This window comes from Coffea arabica, chromosome 1e (genome assembly GCF_036785885.1).
Source record: "Coffea arabica cultivar ET-39 chromosome 1e, Coffea Arabica ET-39 HiFi, whole genome shotgun sequence".
Taxonomy (NCBI): domain Eukaryota; kingdom Viridiplantae; phylum Streptophyta; class Magnoliopsida; order Gentianales; family Rubiaceae; genus Coffea; species Coffea arabica.
Window position 1 is genome coordinate 35601514 of NC_092311.1, and position 22294 is coordinate 35623807.

Consider the following 22294-nt stretch of genomic DNA (forward strand, 5'->3'; position numbering starts at 1 on the left):
CTTGATTAAACCCATGATTCTCTAAATGAGTTTGTTACATTGAAAAATAGGAAAGAATAGAGAAGTAATTGCTGAAATTATCGCTGGAGTTGGAAGTGATTAAGTGGGAGGTGGTCCGGAATTGGAATGAGAATTATCTCTACCTTCTATGAACATCATCGGGAGCAGAGAGGAGAAGAAAGAATGAAAGGGAGAAGAAAGAACGGAAGGAACAACTAAATTTGGAGTGAGAAGAATGAAACTAAAATTACACTAGTTGGACTTTTCTAGTAGAGCCAAAGACAAGGAAGAAAAACGAAGGAAAAATTTAAAACTCTTAAAGTCCAACTTTGGCTCAAGTAATTAGGAGATTGGACTCCTCCTAAGCTCCTAATTACTGGGCACGGCAGTTGAAATTGAGATCAATAACTCGGGCACGGCAGTTGATCAATGTAGGGTGATAATATTTATTGAGAATATGGTGAAAATGCTTGCTTCTTTATGTTTTTGTATTTTATAATATTATTTGATAGATATGTGTTTCTTTTATTGTATTGAACTAAACACCACTACTTCCTTTGTGTACTAGGATTTGTATTGATTTGTATTGTATTATGTAAGATATGATGATTTTATTCTTATATTTAATTTTTGATCTCATATAAAATAGGATTAGAAGACACACTTGATGCTAAAATCACCTATTGCTAATGCTATAGGTTTATGGTAATGGCAGCATTATTTTAGTTAAATAATTAGTAACTATATATGATAATGTAGGTATTTAGTAAATTTAATTTGATAATTGTGTCTTTTATGGCATTTTTTATTTTTAGTAATTTTTTGATATTTTAAAAAAAATTTATGTGTTATAATGTGTATATCACTTGATATTTTTAATTTTAGTAATTTTTTCAAAATTTTTGAAATATTTTATGTGTTATAATGTGCATATCACTTGGTAGTCTACCGATATGCCGCGACGAACGTGGAACAACCATGACCACGACCCGCGACGGCGAATCATAATCCAAATGCATAAATGTCAAAAAGTGACTCAACTAGATATATTTGAAATAAAATCAGACTTTCAAATGACAAAGCATTGTAATTAAAGTAAAAACGAAAATCACTTAACTACACATCATTATTGCATTTTGGTATTTTATTTAGAAAAAATTAATTTCTTAAGTAGAGAAAAGAAAAAAAGACTAGCAGGGGAAAAAAATTAAAAACATGTGAGAAGAAAAACATTCTCGAGGGAAAGAAAAGGAAAAAGAAAGGTCAAAGGTATCAGGGGTGGGATTAGCAATTTAGCAGTAAAGAAAGTCAACTTGAAAGAAATAGCCTTAACTGAAGTGAACTTCTTTCTTCAACAAGAAAAGAGTAGAATTGTTGGATAAAGAAACAGATTACTTGTCGGATAAGAGGTTTGTGGCCCTGGTAGAGCAGCTGCCCTCTTCATTCTGATTAATTGATTAGTTGGTAGGCTTTCTTCTCCTTCTTCTTAGTCTTGGGCAATCTTGACTATCCTGTAATTAAAGAATATGTCTCTTCGGTTAGCCTGCATTTTAAATATTTTGTTGTATGATGGAAACATTCTTGATGCCCTTTATTTGAAAAGAAGTTAGAATTTATCTTTTTGATTTGGTAGGCTGGGAAAAAGGGAGATTATGAAATCTTCAAGGGGGTGTTAAAAGGGAGATGGTAGAAAGCGGGAAAGAGATAGAAAATTGCAATTTTAAGAGAGAATTTTGCTGGGAATGAGCTGAATTATCAACGCACTGCTTAGAGTTCAATGTGGAGTTTTAAGAACAAATAGTTTTGGAATTTTAGTTGCTTTTTAGGAATTTGATTTGTAGTTGTAAGTTTGAAGATAAAAGGAGAAGTCCCGTTTAATGACTTATCTTTTGATATGAAATGGATTATAAATGAGCGGATTTGCAGTTGATGGTAGATCCGAGTAAGAGGAGGAACTGAATTCTTTAGATGCAGATTTGCATGTTTAAACGGTGTAGGAAGGATGGTATCTGGCTTTGAAGATTGCCAAGGGCAATAGCCTAGGGATTTTAGGTGCAATTCCTATTTTTGTGTGTGATATTAACGACGCTTTTTGATTCTTGCATGAGTGATTAGAACAAGAAAACATGAGTAACTATCTGAAGAAAAATCGGTTCTTACCAGGTTGATATAGAAAACAAGACTCTGGAGGATGAGAGGTTGCTTGTGTTATGTTTAGGAAAGAAGTTTGTCATAACAGGCTTGTAATTTGATGACCAATATGTAGTTTTAGGCTTATGATAAACCAATACTTTTCTTTTTTTTTTTTAATCAAATTCCTACTCTCCAAACAGCTAATGGTACTAAATGTTAATTAGCTGTCAAACCATCTTAGCAATAAACTTGACATATTGCACATTTCTATTATGGAAAAAATTTTGGATCAATCAGACAGTTTTTGGGTGCTTACTGCTCCAGGGGAAAAGTTGTTTCCAGTCAATTAAGATTGTGCCTAAATTCTGCACTAAAATGACCTGTGTCAGTTTTGAGGAAAATCTGTTCAAAGAAATGCTAGAGAATGCATCATTTTAGTAAGTTGCACTTCTGCATCTTTGTATAGTGTAATGTGATACCAATAGTGTGGACAACTGAACACTGATATGCTTTTTCCTACGTAATATTTTTTTGTTCTTTGGCTATTGTAATCTCAAATAGTGTCTTTCTATTTGATCCTTCATGCTGGTTATTTGATCCTTCATGCTGGTTATCCTTCATGCTTTTATGGACTGTATTTCTGTAGATCACTAGATTGATTAACTTGTGTAGATCCCTTCTGTGACATTAAATATCATCCATGTCAATTAATTTATAGGGAAAATGACCTGTTTCATCCTTCACATTTCGCAAAAATATTCTTTTCGTCCCTCACTTTTAAAATGAAGCAAATTCGTCCCTGACATTTAAAAATTAAAGCTATTACATTCCTGAACCTAATTTTCAATCTGAATCAAACTATTCAATAACCCAGTAATAAATTTTGGAAATAGAATTGATAGATAACTCGATCAATTTCATCATATTCACATGACATTTATTAAATCAAAAAAATAAAAATTATAACATAAAAGACCATTCTTTGTCTTGGAATAGTAGAGTTTTTTTTTTGGTAAATCTTTTCATACACCGTTAGTATATCGACTTGCGAATCTAGATGTGTATCATAAATACAAAATTTGATGTTTAAATTTAAATTGAAATGATATGCGGTACATAAAACCGTCAGTGTATACAATGATAATATAGAAAAGATTAATCTTTCTTTTTTATGTTATAATTTTTTATTTTTTATTTTTGGGTTCATTAAATTTTACATGAATATCAAGTTGAGTTAACTAAGTGATTTATCAATTAGACCCCCAAAATTTGTAATCAGGTTGATTGGTGGTTTGATTCAGATTGAAATTTGGGTTCAAGGAGGTAAGAACTTCAGTTTTTAAATGTCAAGGACGAAATTGCTTCCTTTTAAAAGTGAAAGATGAAAAGAATATTTTTGTGAAATGTAAAGGATGAAACCGATCATTTTCCCTAATTTATATTTGATGACTTTTGCTTGCCTAGTTGCCTTAATAGTGCTTAACTGATGGCAAACAGGACTTTGATCGTTTGGGAGGCAGCTAGATGCACAGGGTAGTATGGTTAATTTGTAACTTTCCTCTCTCGACAATTGAGGATTCATAATCAAACTCTGTTAGTTCTATATATCAAACATATTGCTGGACTTAAATCTAGCCTGCAGTAAGTAGAATTAGCATTTGGTTATGCACAAGAATAGGGGAGGCAGATCATTCTAAGATACTTGGATACAGACTATTCAAGTACTGAAGTACTTCGTTCAACTTGTTGAATATAAGAAAAGCCATGGGATTCCCTTAGTAGTCATCACCAGCAAGAGTATATGTACACCATCATGTTATTTCGCTGTAGCTGTATAAAACAGTTTATGTGTTTACAATGTATCTGCAAAAGCTTTATTGACTGTAAAGTTGTGATTTAAAGTGAATAATGGTTTGACTTCTTTTAGTCCATGTCAATTTTTGACGTGTAAACAGGCCAAAATATTGGACAGAAGTATTGTGGATAGCCTTGTGTAGACCAACCAATTTTGGAGCTGTTATAATGTATTTGCATGACTGTGATAGCAAGAAGCATTAGGCATCTCTTCTGTCAGAGTCTCGTCCCTTCACCTTAGAGGTTCAGTTATTTTTAGTTGTTGCCTAGAAAGTTGTCAGAATGGTGGATTTCCAAGCAAATGTTCTCTCCTGTCTCACGATCTCTCTTGGCTTCCTCTCACTAATATACTTCATCTTTCGGAAATACTCTTCTGTACCCAACTGTGCTCCATCTCCTCAGTCATACCCTCTGGTTGGAAATATCATTGGCTTCCTCCTCAACCGCCACCGCTTCCATGATTGGGTTGCTGAAATGCTTTCATGCACCCCAGATCTTACTCTTCAGGTCAATGGCTTCCTTGGCCTTTCTCATGGCATTTGCACTGCCAACCCTGTCAATCTTGACCATCTTCTTCGGTCCAATTTTTCTAATTACGTGAAAGGCTCCCGTTTCCATAATGTACTACAAGATCTTCTTGGTGATGGCATCTTCAAAGTTGATGGTGAACTCTGGTCTTCACAACGCAAAATTGCCAGCCATGAGTTTAACACCAAATCTCTCAAGCATTTCATCTCAAGCACTGTCCAAGGTCAAATTTCAAACCGCTTGATTCCATACCTATCCTTCGCATGTGATAAGGAAGAAGTCATCGATTTACAAGAGGTTTTTCGCAGGTTTGCATTCGATAACATATGCAACGTTGCATTTGGTGTTGACCCTGCATGGTTAGACTTGAACAAGATTGATCACAACTCACGGAATTTGTCATTTGTCTGTGCATTTGATCATGCCGTGGAGGTTAGTTCAGACAGGTTTATGTCACCTTTACCTGCAATATGGAAGATGAAGAGGCTTCTGAATATTGGTAGTGAAAAACAATACAATGAAGACATTCAAGTAATAAATGATTATGCCATGGATATTATACGATCCAAAGAGAAAATGCGCCTGAACCAAGAGGGAAATGAGCTGGGACAGAATCAAGATTTGTTATCTAGGTTTATGGATTCAGTGTCAAATCTCGGATTTCATAATCAAGATGGAAAGAGGAAGTTCTTGAGAGATATAGTGATCAGCTTCATACTTGCAGGTATGGATTATACAGCTGCTGTATATTTTTCACATTGGTATATATAGCTTTATGACAGGAATTTGTTAGCATAGTATTGATTGTCTAGTTTACAAGCCTGTTAGTAATATGAGATCTTTTGTTTAACTTTTGTTGGCAGGTAAAGACAGTACCTCAACAGCATTGACTTGGTTTTTCTGGTTAATTTCTGGCCATCCTCAGTATGAGCAGTTGATCTATAGTGAACTGCTGGCAACAATTGCGACATCTCCAGAGAAAGCACCAGAAAGTTTAAGCTATGATGAGCTTAAGAAGCTCCATTTCCTACATGCAGCCCTCTCAGAATCATTACGGCTCTTCCCACCAGTGCCAATCAATTCAAGATTAACTGTATCTAAGGATACCCTGAGTACAGGGACTTTCGTGGGTAAAGGGTGGTTTGCTGATTACTCAGCTTATGCAGCAGGGAGGATGGAGAGGCTGTGGGGTCCTGATTGTCGGGAGTTCAGGCCTGAGAGATGGTTGGATGAAGATGGTGTATTCCAGCCCTGTGATCAATTCAAATTCCCAGTATTTCATTGTGGTCCTAGGATGTGCTTGGGGAAGGACATGGCTTACATGCAAATGAAATCTGTTGCTGCATCTGTTATTTATAGTTTTGAAGTTAAGGCTGTTGATGGAGGTGGATTACCAGAAAGGATTTTTCATCCACCTTACACATTATCCCTTCTCCTCAAGATGAGTGGTGGATTGCCTGTTAAGCTCAAGAAAAGGCAATTGACAACCTCAAGTTGGACTCAGAAATAGACCATTTTACTAGGGAAAATTTTAGCATGCAAGGTCAACCATCAACACAGGTACATACCTGTTTGTTGCAAAACAAGTGAAACTATTCTGTCAATAATATAGGGGGGAATATGCATGAGAGGCTTGATGTGTTTTTTACTTTCATTTTCTCAATACAATTGCTGACGTACCAATTACTAAATTCTTTGTCTTATGAGGCTTACTGGAAACTTTTAATTGCAATTCAAGCATTGCAAAGAATGCATCTTTTGGCTTAATCAGTTGTACTTGCATCCAGAATGGCCAATGCAGGGTCCACTAAATTCAAAACAAAAGAAAGAAATTTGACTGCATAAAATTCCAAAAATCTGGTAAACTTGATCAATGATCATGAATTGAAAATAAATGATTGAGAAAAACTCCTAAACACAGATCGCTGATTTTTATTATATACAATATAACTAGATAAGGGATCCATAACTGCTTAAGCGAGGTATTTACAATTTGAGCAAGATTAAATATAATAGAGTACCAAAGCAAAACAAACAACCGACTCCACTGGGGATCGAACCCAGAATCTCTGGTTCCGTAGACCAGCGCCTTATCCATTGGGCCATGGAGTCCCTTGTTGATCTGTTTCTTCAGAAAATTTATTACTATATTTCTGATCTTTTTAATCCTTCGCATTCAATACACTGGTTACCGAAATACAATTTGATAAGAACATATCGGATATTGTCTTCAACTGACTCACAAATGGATGAAAAAAAAAAACAAAAACTTAAGGCCAGATTGAAGAATTTATTTGTTTACTAAATTTTTTGCGAAAGTAATTTTGGACCCATCTCTTTATTATTATTATTATTATTATTATGTGCTTATCATGTGTCTCGAGAATGACACAAATTCAGAAAAAACTCTAAATTGATTGCTCCTGTATTGTTTAACCTCCTCATTTGATTTGGATCCTCAATAATAAGGAAGTGGATTGTTCGAGATAATTCATGGTGCAATTATCCTATCAATTTTTTGAAGTAAAACGGGCTAAGTTTCATCCTCTTTTTTGCCCTCCTTTAAAGAAACGTCACGCTAATTTTTAATTTCTTACATGCACTTTAAATGAAGACGATATGCCAATAAAAAATTTTAAAAAGAAGGAAAATGATATTAATACTTTTCAAAAAATCGACACTCCTTAAATTTCATCTAATGCAAATGAAGGAATACCTACTTTTTTGAGAAATGCTAATTTTCTAAAAAAAAAAAAATTTGTGCAAGAAGTTTGAAAAAGGTATTTGACTGCCATTTCCTCGTTTTCACTGTAGACTCTTTTTTCAACGGTTCATCCACAGCTCAACAGCGGCAACGTGGCACACAAATTCAAACACGTCATCTTCTGTTAATTGTAACCCCAATATTTAAGTACACAGTATTTCATTTCACTTGTATCACTACTTTTTTGTGATATAATTTTGCGAAAAAGCATTCCTCACTCGAATTCATGAATGAGAATAAACACAAGAATGATAGTAGAATTGTTTTTTGTTGGGAGGGAAAGAGAGAGAGAGGGGGGGAATTGCACCAGCAAAGAAGGAATAAACTGTAAAAACCATATCAAGTGCGTCATAAAATACTGATAAGAACCCACAAAACAGAAATCAGAGACCATTTTGAATATCTACATAAAGGTCAGGTAAACCACTGTACTAGAAAGTAGAGGCAAGGGTTTATTTTCATTTTACAGACATCGCTTCATTAGGACAACCAAACATCGGAGAAGACAAAACTGGATATTTAAGTACTGTGGATTTCACCTGCACAAAGATGGGGTTTTAATTAAGATAAGTTCATTTCTTGCGAGAAAGTGCCGCAGCAATGCCACCAGCCAAAAGACCAACAGCAGTGGCAGCAATGCCCATCCCAATCACTCCATCTGCAACAGAGGAAAAGGAAAACCAGAAAGTATTAGCCATTGGCTTCTTAAATCAACTTGAAGTAACTAATACTTCCCTTCATGAGTCGTATATGTGTCGCTCAAAGGAAATACAGTGTTTACTAAATTTAAAGCCAAAAAAAAAAAAATCAGGTTACCACCTTTTGTAATTTTTTCTTCAATTGTTTTCTTGAGGCTTAAGGCTTGCCTCCAATCAGGTGCAACCTGCAGAAACCATGAGTAACATTTTTCAACTTACAAGTCAAACAGGGGAGAGGCCAAAATATATGGGAACCTGTCCTTAATTTACAGGGTATTTAAGGATGACAAATATATTAGCCTTTTGCTTTCTATACGGTAACTCAGATACATAAAGAGCCCTTTTTCAGTCAGTGAACATGAAAGTAATTATTACGACTTTCAGTTTGTGAAGATCAGACCTCCAAACAGCGCTCAACAAGTTGTCTGCTCCTTGTGTAGTCTCCACTTCTATAGTAACCCACAGCCAGGAGATAAATTCTTTCCCTAGTTTGCAGTGGGCTACCACTGCCAGACAGAGAAGCTGCAAACATGGTTTACAGTTAATATCAACCATTTCAACACAAGAAGAGGGAAAAATCAAGAGAGACAATTTCCAACCCGCTATGCAAAAGAAACTTCATTTAAAGATGTAAAAGGAAAACATACGTAAAAAATAATATATATATATATATATATATATATATATATATATAGAGAGAGAGAGAGAGAGAGAGAGGACAAAGGGTGGTAAACAAAATAATGAAGAGAGGGAGGTAGAATAGTAAGAAGTATTGCTGCATAAAATGCGAAGTGCATTGTAGCAGAAAGGTCTACCTCATCCAACTAATAATTTACTGTGAAGCGCATGCTAAAATTTCAGGAACTATGCAAACAATGAAGCAGTTATTACCCAACCACAAGATTGGCAACATAGAAGAAATAGGCAAGTCAGCTAGACAAAATCAAAATGCAAGTCAAAGGGACAGAATAAAAATCCCCAGGTAGCCAAATTAAAAAGAGTAACACATAAAGATGAAAGAGACAAAGTAACATGAGAATGTAAAGAAAGAGAAAAAGACACAGGGCAGGAAAATGGGAGGAAGAAATAAACAGGGGAAATCAGTCATATACTGTTTTCCATTTTCTTCAAGAAAACATGTATGGTTCAAGAAGGATTTTCTGATGAACGTACACAGAAATAGCAGGGGTAGAAAAGGGCATGTGCGGATACCTTTGCCCTAGCATGTAGTGCATTGATCAACAGCAAACATTACAAATACCAAGAGTTGACAAGTGCATTATCAGCAGAGCTACCAATGGGAAACCATGTGGTATTTTATAAAAATGGAAGAAAGGAGGAGGAAGAAAAACTGCAAAAGTTACATTCCCTACCCGAGAAAGAATCAAACACTAAATGTCCCGATACACCACTGAAGCAGAAAAAGGTGAAAAAGACGAAAGCAAGTTCTACTAGAATCAAAACCTTATAACCTCAAACAGCGATTCAGGAAATTCCATTCATTTTACTTAAAAAGAGTACCATGAAAAAATCGCATGGATAAACCCACAAACTCAAAGATTTGCACAAAAACATGCAGCAAAGAGAGAGAGAGACCCATGTTTATCATTTCCAAACTGACCTTCGAGCATTGCTATCCCTCGTTGTACATCCTCTGGCCTTTTTGAGTGAACAAGAGCCCAGGACAAGCGCATGATACATTCACTTTTAAGTTCATCAGTGGAACCTTTCTCAGCCTCAGCAACTTCACGTTCACAACCCTGTAGACATGATACTATTTAAATCAGCGAAGGGAAATTACATAATGTAAACAAGTAAGAAGAGAAGTATGCCATGAGCATGTTGGCACAAATGTGCAACCAAACAAACAACCTAGCAGTGATGACACATGACTGTACCAAATGCAGTTTGAGAAGTAGCATAAGAATATCATCACAAAAAATGCATGTTAATCCCTAGGTATAACCAACTTCATAGGCCACAGATTCTATAACAACATTTTCAGAGTAAACAACCAGCAAGCAAGGGATAGAGAAGATATTAATTGTTTAAGTCCACCATCCAAAACAGAAAGGCTTCAGTTGCTTGAAAACAAATACAGCTGTCATTATCTGGCTCATCTTATGAATACTTTATTAACTCCGACAAACCCATTTTAATAAAAGGAGTACTGCTAACTCTTTTGCCTACATCAGTTTCTATAGTTCCATACCCAAAGAACACAGATAAAACCAATACTGCTCCAAATTCCAATGAATCATTTATAAAAGGAAGTCATTCTCACTATCGAAAAATGAGATTCAAGAAATCTACATACAAATATAAAGCATGTATGATTGATACTACTCAACATTGCAATATATACACACACCATTCCATGGAATGTACCTTAATTTGCTTTGGAAACTTATTATAAAGGACAAGATGATGAGTTTAAAATACTTCCATAGTCATAAGACGAAAAATAATTTTCTGTTGGTTTTGAAGGACAGCTGTTTATTCCAATAGTTTAACAGAGTTCAAGGGCAAATAATCAGGCTAACTTACTATTCGTTTTAAAGACAGCAGTTTAATAGTTTAACAAAGTTTGAGGTCAAATAATTAGGCAACATACTGTTGGCCCTATCATGATTCTAACTGTTGCATTTCCCAAAATTCTCAGTCAGAAAGCCTGTGACAGTTGAATTAATTCATTCACCCATAAATACAGGTCAATAACAAAAACTGGAAATGCATCAAGCACCCAAAGGAAAAAAACATCAAGGCTGTTCTTGGGACAAAAAACCACTCATAACACATACATCACCATACACCTCAAACTCCGATCACAAGATCCAATGGGCCAAACACGCTTAAACTTAATTTGTTTTCCTGTTGTATTTTTCTGGGAATTACTGTAAATGCCAAGTCAGGTTCAGAGGTTGGAGTTCGAATTTCAGGATTACAATGATTTTCCTACAAGAAACTTAAACGTTCAACCTCCCACCAATTCCTAAGAGCAGCAAAATATTTTCTTTTTCAGAGAGAGGCGGAAAAAGAAAATCTGGCAGCTGTGAGTTAAGACACTGAACAATACAAAAGCCTGTAACTAAAAATTTTAAATTTAGACTTGATTTTGGCAGCAACTGCTCAGGGTTTAAATTCAAAATTCTAGTAAATCTTATTTAATTAGGTTTTTGAAGTATTATCTTGGATTTATTGTACCCCAATCACCAAATCCCCAAATCCCCAAACTTCCAAACCCTAATTGAATTTCACGAATTCAAAAAATGCTGCATGCAATAATCACGCATAAATGGTGATCCTACACGAATAGAGAGATATACATGGATGGAAGAACTTACCGCCACGATGTCGGAGTCGCACCAGGGAATCTGGTCACCGCCGCTGAAGAAATTTCCGACAGACTCGAAGAATTTCGCCATCTTAGCTTCCATTTCCTTTCTTACTTTCTCTTTTATGTTTTATTATATCTTATTCCTCTATTCTAGTTTCTTCAGGAAATATTATTGGATCAAGTAGGAGCGGCAAAGAAAAGAGAACTTGCTTTTTAAGTCAAAGTTAAGCCTTAAAATTAAAGCTTTAAATATTGGGAGACTTTTTTTGTTTTTTTGGAATTATTTTGTGTGTGTGAACTCTCGACTGGAACTTAAGCATTAAGCAGTGGTAGCGGCATCTTTGTCTTGTTTTTGTTTTCATTTTTTTTTTAGTACTTTGTGAAAGAGAAAGATAAGAAAAAAAAGGGATAATTGCAGAAACCTCCCCTGAGGTTTCTGAAATTCCACAAACCTCCCCTAAAACTTGATAGGCAATGCCAAAATAGACCCAATTTAAAAATACAAACAATAAAAAATTAGTATCTGGAGAGAGAAACAAGTGTATACCACAAATGCCCTCATTATCTTGGGTTAGAGAGCTAATCCGATGTGAAGAATTGGGAGGGAATTTAAGAAGAATGAAACTTGAGGGGGTGTAAGTGAGACCAATCAACAGACAAGCACACAACGTCAGGGGAGGTTTTAGTGGAGGGTTCTTACTTCTGGTTATTAGATTAGTGGAGCAATGCTCTTTCCAAAGTGTTCATAGTGTACAAAACAAGATTTAGAGCAGTTCATTAATGTAGAAAGCTATGATGAACATTGAGTGTCAGGAATTAAAACAACTGAGCAGAAAATCTCCCTTGTTTTCTTTACTTCAGCCATTCAGCAATGCTGTCAATCCACTGGTCACTGAAGCCTTAAGAGTAGGAGAAACTGAATCACTTCCCAGAAATACATCAAAAAGAGCTGATATCACATTTGTTGACTCAGTAGTTGCATCAACACCAGAAGGCAACCCATCACTCGATACAGAAACCTTCAGATTTTTTAAGAGAGTCAAGCTGATATGTTTACAAGAAAGAAAATAGCACAGTAGAAGCTTAAGACTAAGAAGAAAAGAGGAAACACATCTTTAGCAAAAAGCCATCAGTATATAAAGAAATGCAGGAAAATTGAATTTTACTACATGCAACTTACAAGCATTTTGGTAGAGTCCGGCCAAGTCAAGAAGATAATGGTACCCTTATTAAGAGGCCTTCCTTGAAACAGAGTACTAAATGTAGAAAGAGAGAGGTATCAACTGGAGTAGGCGATTTAATTCTTGGAGAGATGGCTTCATCTAAGGCATCCCAAAACGTTTTACCATCCACGTCTCTCACCAGAACAATTTGCAGAGATTTTTCCAAAGGAGCTGCAGTTTCCAATCAATATTAGCTTCTTAATTTACTTTTCCCTCTCCTCTCTTTCCTTGTTCAATCAGATTTGATAAATGCAAACAGTTTTATCCTAGTGAAATTGACTGATTCACATATAGCCCAGCAGCATACACCTTGACACCAATGATTGCAAAAACTCTCTCCCTGTATCCTGACATTATTGCAATAAATTTAATATTTGCAGAAGATAAATTTTTCAATCAGCAGCTACAATCCCAAATTGAATGGAATCATTTCAAAGTTCAAGCAGCAAGCTCCTTAATTTGCACTAAAAGGATGTTTGAGAAACTGACCAGTTCCAGTTAATGACATTGAGGTGGAGCAGCCTAGAATGCTTAATGACGTTCGGAACTTTACTTTTGTTGCAGGCTCCTCTGTATATTCTTTACTTTCAACTAAAGCATAACTCAATGGTAAAAGTGTCAGATTTCAGGCAGGATGATACATTATGATGCTATGACCTATTTTCATCGTTTGTATTTGATTTATAGCCCATCTTCTGCAATAAGCAAACTTGCTGCTGCATTCTCTAATAAAGGATGTCTAATGTATTTTAGGGATCTACCTTAGCCACTCTTACTTTTCTTCCCATACAATGGAGCACAATATCATGAACATCAGTGTTAACCATCCTACAATAGACAATCATAGCCTACTGAAGTTACAATATTAGTTATTGAAGTTACAGAAAATATTAGTTACAATATTAACCATCTTGCAACATTGGTTGTTGAAGTTACAGAGAAAGAATGAGCTCTCAAAGTACTGAGGTTTGGCATCTAACTATATCAAACAACCCAAGTAAGACGAGAAATATAGAATCAAGCAAGCATAATCTGGTAGAGGCTTAGCAAACCAAGTCACATGACAAACCAGAAAATCATAAGCAAACATATATCAAGCTTATACAAACAACGCACAAATCATCATAAGCTGCCAAGGAATGTTGAAACAGTCTCCGAAATCTTAAACACTTACCTGGTAAATTTTTCTGGTCAAGCTAAGAGACTCTTCAACAAAGCTTAGAATCAACAAGTTTGTTTGCCAACCATTAAGCTCAGTTGCTCTATCTCAACAATGGCGGGAGTCCAGTAAGTTTCTTGCTTCTATATGCACAGATTTTTTTCAAGCTGTTATGTCAATCAGATCAAGATCATGGCGCCTAAGTTTGGCTCCATTTCACTACACTCGCTTTTCTATTTTGGTTGTTAGGACTCTAATTTATGGTTAATTACATTAATTGTGTTTATAACTAACTTAACTAATAGCTTTCAGATAATCACGAAATATTAGCAAAATTGTAAGGGTCTTTAAGTCTTTTTGGCACCAATGATGTAAGAAATGGGACCTCACCATCTGACAAGGGAGGTTTGTGGAGGTTTCTGAAATTATCCCGAAAAAAAATGCCACATCTAATTCTGGAAAAAAGTCTATAGGGATCCGGGGCCTAGTGATAGTAGGATACAGTGTAGATACTAGGGATAATTTCAGAAACTTCCCCTGAGGTTTTTGACAGTCTCACTCTCCTCCCCTGTAGTTTCAAAAAATCACAAACCTCCCCTGAGGTTTAGGATTTTGTAACAAAATCAGCCCATGATATCAAAAGTGAACATAAAAAAGTGTTTTCAGGAAAGAGAGGGAATTTTGTTTCCATAAATGCCCCTGAGGTAAGTGTACAAATTATATTAGTGAAATAATGAAAACTAATAAAAATAAAAAATAAATTAGAAAAAAGGGATAATTTCAGATACAATATGTTATTCATCAATAATATTATATCAAAAACTTTTACTAGATGGTTATTTGTTCCAATTGCATATTAAATCAACTATTAGTGCTTATGAGAGTGCATTAAATATTTAGTAGAGAAGTAGTTTACTTCAATAAGTAGCATGTATATAAATACTTAGTGAATGTACAATCTGGTTGAAATAATGTACATCGTGTTATCGACCAAGTACGAATCATAGAAATTGTTGAACATGCAGTTATTTATTTACATGCATATTGCAATTAGTCATTGCAGCAATATGCATAGTGCAATGGTATGTATACATTTGGAATGGTTGTTAGTGCTTTGACCCACTTATGCATCTCCTTACAAGCTTCAGTGGGTATGTAATTTTATCTATATGACTAATACTAATTTACCTATAAACACCTTACACGGGGTGATCTATGAGGTACAATCAGTTTACAAATATCCATTATGTTAGATGTTAATTACTTGACTGTGTATATCTATAAAATGTAGTGTAATGGTATGCATAAATTTGGAATGGTTAGGTGTTAAAAAAATATATATCATGTTAGGTGTTAGGTATTTGACTATGTATATATGTAAAAGAAAGATTAGATATAGCATAGAAAAAAGTAATTACGTGAGTTGGAATATATTTGTTCTGATAATCACGAAATATTAGCTGACTTATGAGGGTATTTAAGTCTTTTTGGATGATGTAAGAAATGGGACCTAAATTCTGACAGAGGAGGTTTGTGATATTTTTGAAACTACAAGGGAGGAGAGTGAGACTGTCAAAAATCTTAGGGTAGGTATCTGAAATTATCCCTAGATACTAAAAGAATAATAAATATCAATATTAAAATAATAATTATAGACACTAACACAACAATAAGTAAAAATATAATAAATTTTCTATATCATCAAAATGTGTGCCCAAAAATTTTGTTGTGTTTTTTCAATCTTATTATGTTATGTTTACTACATTAACATCTACATTTTTTTTTTTTGGCATCATTGTGGGTATCTGGGCCCATGGACTGGTAATACCGTACGGCCCAACTAATCCCACAGCGGGTTGGGAGCGGCCTGCCCCAAGCATCACCAGCCACGGTAGTAGCCGGGATTCGATCCCTGGACGTGGCTCTCCCCCAACTGAGACTACAACCACGGGACCGAACCCAGAGGGGCCATTAGCATCTACATTTGTTATGGTAGTATCTGCATTATACTGTGTTGTCATCACTGGTGATAGTAGAATCTCTTGATTTAGTCAGCAGCGATTTTTGAGCTCAGATTCTGCGATGTGAGTGCAAAACATAATCATGGTAATAGATGAGGTGTTTTGAAATTAGGTGGAGTGGATTAAATGTAAGACATCTATTTTAATGTGTTAAAAAAATTTGTTGTATTTTTATATATTATTGTGTTAGTATTTACAACTGTTTTGCTAGAATGTATATCGTATCATGTAATTGAATATGGTAAATTATGGATGTCTTGTATCCTATCATTTTCAGACTCCATCAAAAACTTCAAATGCTGCCCACGTATAATTTTTTATAATTGATATGACTAAAATATTTTTCAAATTTTATGTATAATTAAACTTAATAAAAAAAGAGCTTGGTTCTTTCTTATATCCCTTCTTTTATTCTATTTTTGTATTATTTATTTTTCCTTTCTTAAATCCTTTAATCTTGTTTGTTATTTTTTCTTCCTAACCTACCAAAAACTTTAATCTAATTTTGTCGATACTTAATTATCAAACTAGCCAGTCAATGCTTGCCTGTGCCTATTATTAGCAGGCTGCCACTTCTGCATGGTCATGCCATCGTGGCTTTGTTGCAGATGGATTCTTGAAAAAGGAAGGAGGCTGGAGGTTTAAGTTCTGAAAATTTGAAAATAAAAGAGTAAATGCAAAAAGGAAAATATAACAGAAAAAATAGAGGAGAAAAAAGAAAGGAAGGAAAAAAAAATTAAAATGGAGAGCAGTGTATAAATTATCATCCTTTTGTCAATGCTGATGGTTGCCGTACAATTTTAACCTTGGAAAAATAGTAATTTTGATCCCTCATTTTTTAATTTTTGGCCAATCTAATCCGTTATCAATCACTGTAACTATTTTAGTCCCTTATCTTTATTAAAAAAACCACTCCCTAATCTCTAACAAAAAGTTATTAAAACTCTAGTGAATTTAGTCACATGCACAATATGTACGCCGTTAAAAATGATTGTTTTGATCTATTCTCTCCAAGGTCATGTCTAATTTTGTCCCTTTAGCAATTCAAACCCTTATTTTCACAAAATAAAGTTAATAAAGGATTTTTAATAGGAAATTAAAAAACCATAATCATACTGGTTCCTTACGCTGTAAGCCTCCTTTTGGAAAAAAAAAAAAAAAAAAAGTAGAATAGAACAAAAACAAATGCACACACGCACTTCACTTGGTATACAATGATATATAATGGATAAAATTAGAAACGATATTGATAATAATGGATTAAAATGGTCACTTTTAATGATGCACATACCATGCACGTGATGAACTCTATTAGAATTTTTTATTTTCCATTATAGGTCCTAAATTGGATTTTTGTTTTTTGGTAAAGATAATGGACTAAAATAGTCACAATAATAAATAAGGGACTAAATTAGTCAAAATTCCAAAGTTGAGGAACCAAAATAGTCATTTTCCCTTTAACTTTAATAAATGGTTCCATATTTCGATGTTCATTTTTGAACCATATAGAGTCATTCTACTTTTTTTTGGCAAATCATGAAGGATTTGGAATTTTATTTTTGAATTTATTAATTTGAGTGTTTTTCTCCAACTAAGTGTAAAAAGCTTTTTTTTTTTTGGTATAGGTGCAAAATACACCATTGGTCACTGAACTTTTATATAAATGTAGTGTCATCTTAGTCATTAAAATTTCGTGTCTCTCAATTGGTCATCCATTTATATAACGGTTAATTTCACATTCCTCCCTTGAGGTTTGCCATAGTTGCGGAAACCTCCCCTCACATTTTAGAAATTACACATACCTCCCTTATAAATTATTTGAGTCCCACAACAGACAGCAGAAAGGACATTTGGACATATTTACCCTCTAGAAACAAAAATATTTTATGAATTTTCCAACAAAATATCCATTCGTAAAATGCCTAATATAGGCTTCAGTGAAATCAACTAGGAAAAAAACATTCGTTGCTAATCAAGTAATGATCATATAAAATGTCATCATTTCTTATGAACTTCATGTCTACTAAATGCTATGCGTTGTAAGTCATATCAGGAGCCAAGTAGAAGACCCAAATTAGGCAAAAGTGAGGCAGGCACTGAATTATCAGGGGCCATGCTTTGGGTAACTTGTTTATTTTTGTTTGTTTCTATTTAGATTGCTATTTTTGAAGTTTTATAGAAAATTATATTGTAATGATTTGATGTGTGTGAGAAAAAAAATGATTGAGAAGTGTGTTCATAGAAAATACAAGAGTTTTTTTGATAGAAAACTACAATCCAAATACCACTGATCTAACTATTTCTGTTGGAGCATGCTACTGGAAATGTTCTTATTAGTCCACTTGAGTCATTGTGGCAATCAAAGTCTTGAAGTTGAGGTATTTAGCATAACGTACCTTGTACTTTACTTAAAGTTTTAATTAAATATTCAGCTTTGTTGACTTTTTTACACAGGAAACGCCTATGCCATTCAACTAGATAATCAAACTAATATGCAGGCCAGATCCAATCTTCAACAAAAAAAGGGTAATTGATTTCCAAAGTTACATTGTAAACATATTCTATTAAGCTAATTATCAAAATGAAGTGTACAGTTTGACTAAGAAAATAATTTGTTACAAAGAGGGAGAGCCACTAAACAGAGTGCTTGGGATGCTACTCAATCTCGCCATTTGCAAACTACTAGAAATTCAGAAGAGCACTCGCGTTTGGATGGAAGTGCGTCTGTGGCTAATTCTAGCAAGATATCTACAATTGACTAAGGGGGTTATGTAGTAAAATACTATAAAGAACAACTCAGTAGTAAAGTAGTTTTTGAAATGTTTAGGTGCTATAGAACCAAACTTATATAAGCCTAGTGATTGTCAAATGGTATGCTGGATGGTAGAACTTAACTTTTGTGTGGAAATGCATTAGAACTATACATATATAGTTCTGCAGCCTTTGCAATCTTCATCATCTTCACAAGGAAGTAGATGGTGTTTTGGATAAATCAAGATTGCTTAGTAGCCTTCTGTTGTTGATAATAGTACAAGGATAAGCAATGTACTACTCTGTTGATAGCAAGTAGCAATTGAACATAGAAGCTAAATACTTGTGCTCTTTTGCTAGGAATGACTCCATTGGGATCATGTAATGGTGATATTTTTGGATTGGGTAAATTATCTTTTACCCCCTATGATTTGGTGCTTTACCACTTAACCCTCCCTATGGTTCAAAAATCTATATATAACCCCTTCATGGATTAAATTAAAGTGTTACCCTTTGTTTTTCCATCAAAACTAATAGTCAATAATAAAAAGTCAATGTCAAACTAGTAATTTGATTTAATTTATCCTTTCATTACTTTTTTTTTCCTCCAAACCAAAAAAGAAGAAATTGAAATAAAAATAGATAAATAAGAAAAAAAAATACTATTAAATAGTTGGTTTAAAAACCTAAAATGATATTTGTAGTAAAAAAATTAATTATTTTTTGTTTCTTATTTATTTGTTTTGTATTCCCTTTCCATCTTTTTGTTTCTTATTTATTTATTTATTTATTTCCTTTCCATTTCTTTTGTATTTGGAGTAAATTAAGATTTTGTAGGCCAAAGTATAGATTTTCAAAATCATCTCTTCTCTTTCCAAAAAAAAAGAAAGAAAAGGAAAAAAGAAAAAACATAGTAAATGTGAATTTGTCAATTTATGAGTTTGACTTTGACTTTTTACTATTGATCGTTAGTTGTAACCGAAAACTAACAGTGTATTTAGATTTTCAAACTATAGGGAGGTTATGTGGTAAAGTATCAAACTACATGAGGGTAAAATGTAATTTACCCTTAACTGAAACTGTTATACATGAAGCGTTCTAGTTATCGGAAGCATATTAAGTTCATAGAATGAAACTATATTGTTGCTGACCACCAGATTTGTTCTTTAAGTCCTTCTTTATATGTTTCAATTTCTTAAAATAGCCATTGCAGTACAAACGGCTTTTTAGCGACCAACTGAACTTGGCAATATTTCAAGTCATAGTCAACTTATATTATAGGCCATGCAATTTATCTATATTCTAATCAAATCACATTTTTTTCTTATTTCATGTTACCTTCAAATAGGCCATGATAAGGGTACTATGGGAAGGAAAATGCTACTTTACATAGGAAATCAGTTTTTTATATCTTATCAATATGACATGAACTGAATTTATTAGAGAAAAACCTCAAATTAAAGGAGATATGTATAATTTCTGAAAGGGAAAATGACCAATTTAGTCTCTAAACTTTTTTTTTCGGTCAATTTCATCCTTATATATTATTTGTAGCCAATTTGATCCTTAAACTTATATTTCAGTTCCAATTCAGGAACTTAGCGGCGGAGCCACCACACAATTTCCTTCAAGCTCCTAATTGAGCAACCTAAAAGGGGTATTTTTGGAATTTCAGTGGTGGGGCTGTAACAAGAAAGAATGAATGTAGACTACCAGATAGAATTAAAAAGAATAATGGAGTACTACCGTCGTAGTATACTACAACTACAACTACAACTATAGTAGTAGTAGTAGGATTGTGGAGGACAGGAGAGGAGAAGAGGGGAATCGCCTCTCCGGGAATCCTAGTCCAACGCATTCGGATTGGCACAGGCCTTCAAAATAGGACTCCAGATCCACAGCACCAAAAACTTCCGACCCCTCCTCCCCTTCACGTTGTACGTCCTTCCCTCTCTGTCCCTCTCTGTCCCTCATCACCTGCCCAATGTACCCTCCCCTGCCCCCCGTCCCGTACAGCCCCTCGCATAGGTCCCTGATCTTCGTCGGCGCCGTGGGGTCCTTCCCCGCGTACCACGCGTTCACCAGTGGGTTTGATGCCAGCTCCGCCAGCTCGTGCCCGATCACGCTTATCATCGGCATTCGGAGGGGCTAGCGCTCCTGGCCTGCCTCCTCCCATGTACCCGGGCACGGCGAACGGGTATGCGCACATCTCCGGCAGCGTGTAGCCCACCACAGATGGGAAGGTGAAGTAGTGGAAGCCGCAAATGGCCCAGCAGAAGTCCTGGACGGTGACGTCCCTGGAGGTGAGGATGAGGTAGATGCCGTTCTTGTGGTCAACGGGGAAGGGCTTCGATCGGATTGCGGCGGCGATGACCTGCTGCATGGAGAGGCGGGTGAGGTGGGTGCCCTGGGAGCAGTGGGGGTCGGAGTGCTCCGGCGACGAGGACAGAGCTGGAGATGTTGGCGACGGTCTAGTCGGTGTAGAGGGAGATAGTGCGCCACCACTGGGAGACGGAGGGGGAGGGAGCGGCGTGGTGATCGGAGGTGGAGATAGAGAGGAGGAAGTCCTTGATGAGGAGCTGGTGGGAGGCGGCCCACCGGGCGTACCAGATGAGGCAGATGTTGATCGGGGAGGAGAGGACGGGGCCCATGTGGTAGGGAAGGTCGACCAAGTCGGAGGAGCCCTCAAATTTCTTGGAGGCGGAGAGGGACTTAGGGGCAAGCTTTGGGTTGAAGTAGGAGTCCGATTGTGTTTGGAGAGTCTGCTGCTTAGTGGGGGAATTAGAGGCGGCAACAGCATTGTTGAAGGGGACGATAAGGAGGAGAAGAAGCAATGGCAATAGTGTCTGTGCTCCTCCTCCTCCTCCTCCTCTTACTGCTGTTTTAGTAATCAACATTTCGTGTATAATTTTTTTTTAATATCACTTCTTTTTAATTTTTGTTACAACCCCAACATTAAAGTTCATAAAATACCCCTTTTGGGTTGCTCGATTAGGAGTTTGAAGGAAATTGTGGGGTGGCTCCACCACTGAGTTCCTTGATTGAACCGAAATATAAGTTTAAGGATCAAATTAGCTACAAATAATATATAAGGACGAAATCGACAGAAAAAAAAGTTTAGGGACTAAATTGGCCATTTTCCCTTTCTGAAACATGAGATGGGATTCCTACAATTATGGCAAACCAAAGAGGAGGAATGTGAAATTAACCCTTTATATAGTCGCCACATTTTATACCTTTTATCCAACTTCGTCCTTTAACTGACGGTATCTAAATTATTTGGGATTAATAGAAAAATGCTCCCTTGAACTAATATCATTTTGTTTTTGCCCTCTAAATTATAAATGTAGCACTTCACTATCTCATGATTAATTTGTGTTGGATTGCTCCAATCATGCAAAAATAACATGAGGCCTTAGTTTAATAGTTGAAATTGTGACATCAAGAATTATAAGTTTAAGATTCAAATCCCCTTATCCCCTTTTGACTTTTAAATCAATCTCTATCCTACTGAAAAAGAATGTAAATATAACACCTTACACTTAAAGGAAAAGGTATAGTAGCCTTATAACATATGTGTATTGATGATCTTACTTTGATGTTAATATTAGCACTAAAGATTTTATCTTATATTCCTTTTCAATTATGTATAGATATTAGTTTTGTAGTCACAGTTCAAAATAATTATGGACGCGTTAATTTAGTCGAAACAGGAGAAAGGTCAACTCTAATGTACATATCATTTTAGTTGGGTCTTAAGAACGACTTAGTTTATTATATTTGGAGACAACACGAAATTATTTGTAATTGCATAGGCTAACCAACG

General features: G+C 35.3%; 2 protein-coding genes, 1 long non-coding RNA gene, 1 other non-coding gene and 1 pseudogene across 5 annotated transcripts; 1 reads left to right on the forward strand and 4 right to left on the reverse strand.

The window, feature by feature from the left end:
* Positions 1-1314: 1314 nt before the first annotated feature.
* LOC113702362 (cytochrome P450 94A1-like) lies at positions 1315-6206 on the forward strand. Of its 2 annotated transcripts, none has more exons than XM_027223538.2 (3): positions 1315-1464; positions 4089-5239; positions 5379-6206. In XM_027223538.2, exons 2-3 carry the CDS (start codon positions 4270-4272, stop codon positions 6023-6025), a joined length of 1617 nt encoding a protein of 538 aa, XP_027079339.1. In that variant the 5' UTR covers positions 1315-1464; positions 4089-4269; the 3' UTR covers positions 6026-6206. The 2 variants fall into 2 exon arrangements, with proteins under 2 accessions (XP_027079339.1, XP_027079348.1); XM_027223547.2 differs by lacking the exon at positions 1315-1464 and adding an exon at positions 1479-2570.
* A 348-nt stretch (positions 6207-6554) lies between these two features.
* TRNAR-ACG (transfer RNA arginine (anticodon ACG)) lies at positions 6555-6627 on the reverse strand. The gene has a single exon. It is a non-coding gene; the product is annotated as a tRNA-Arg (tRNA).
* A 973-nt stretch (positions 6628-7600) lies between these two features.
* Positions 7601-11605, reverse strand: LOC113702375 (mitochondrial fission 1 protein A). The gene is made up of 5 exons (XM_027223559.2): positions 11322-11605; positions 9599-9737; positions 8378-8499; positions 8099-8162; positions 7601-7937 (listed from the first exon to the last, which is right to left on the reverse strand). The coding sequence occupies exons 1-5, from the start codon at positions 11412-11414 to the stop codon at positions 7852-7854; spliced, it is 504 nt and encodes a 167-aa protein (XP_027079360.1). The 5' UTR covers positions 11415-11605; the 3' UTR covers positions 7601-7851.
* Positions 11606-11994: 389 nt separating this feature from the next.
* On the reverse strand, positions 11995-13218 carry LOC113689148 (uncharacterized). The gene is made up of 2 exons (XR_011825189.1): positions 12495-13218; positions 11995-12333 (listed from the first exon to the last, which is right to left on the reverse strand). It is a non-coding gene; the product is annotated as an uncharacterized lncRNA (long non-coding RNA).
* Positions 13219-20301: 7083 nt separating this feature from the next.
* On the reverse strand, positions 20302-21365 carry LOC113693531 (protein EXORDIUM-like 5; annotated as a pseudogene).
* Positions 21366-22294: the final 929 nt, after the last annotated feature.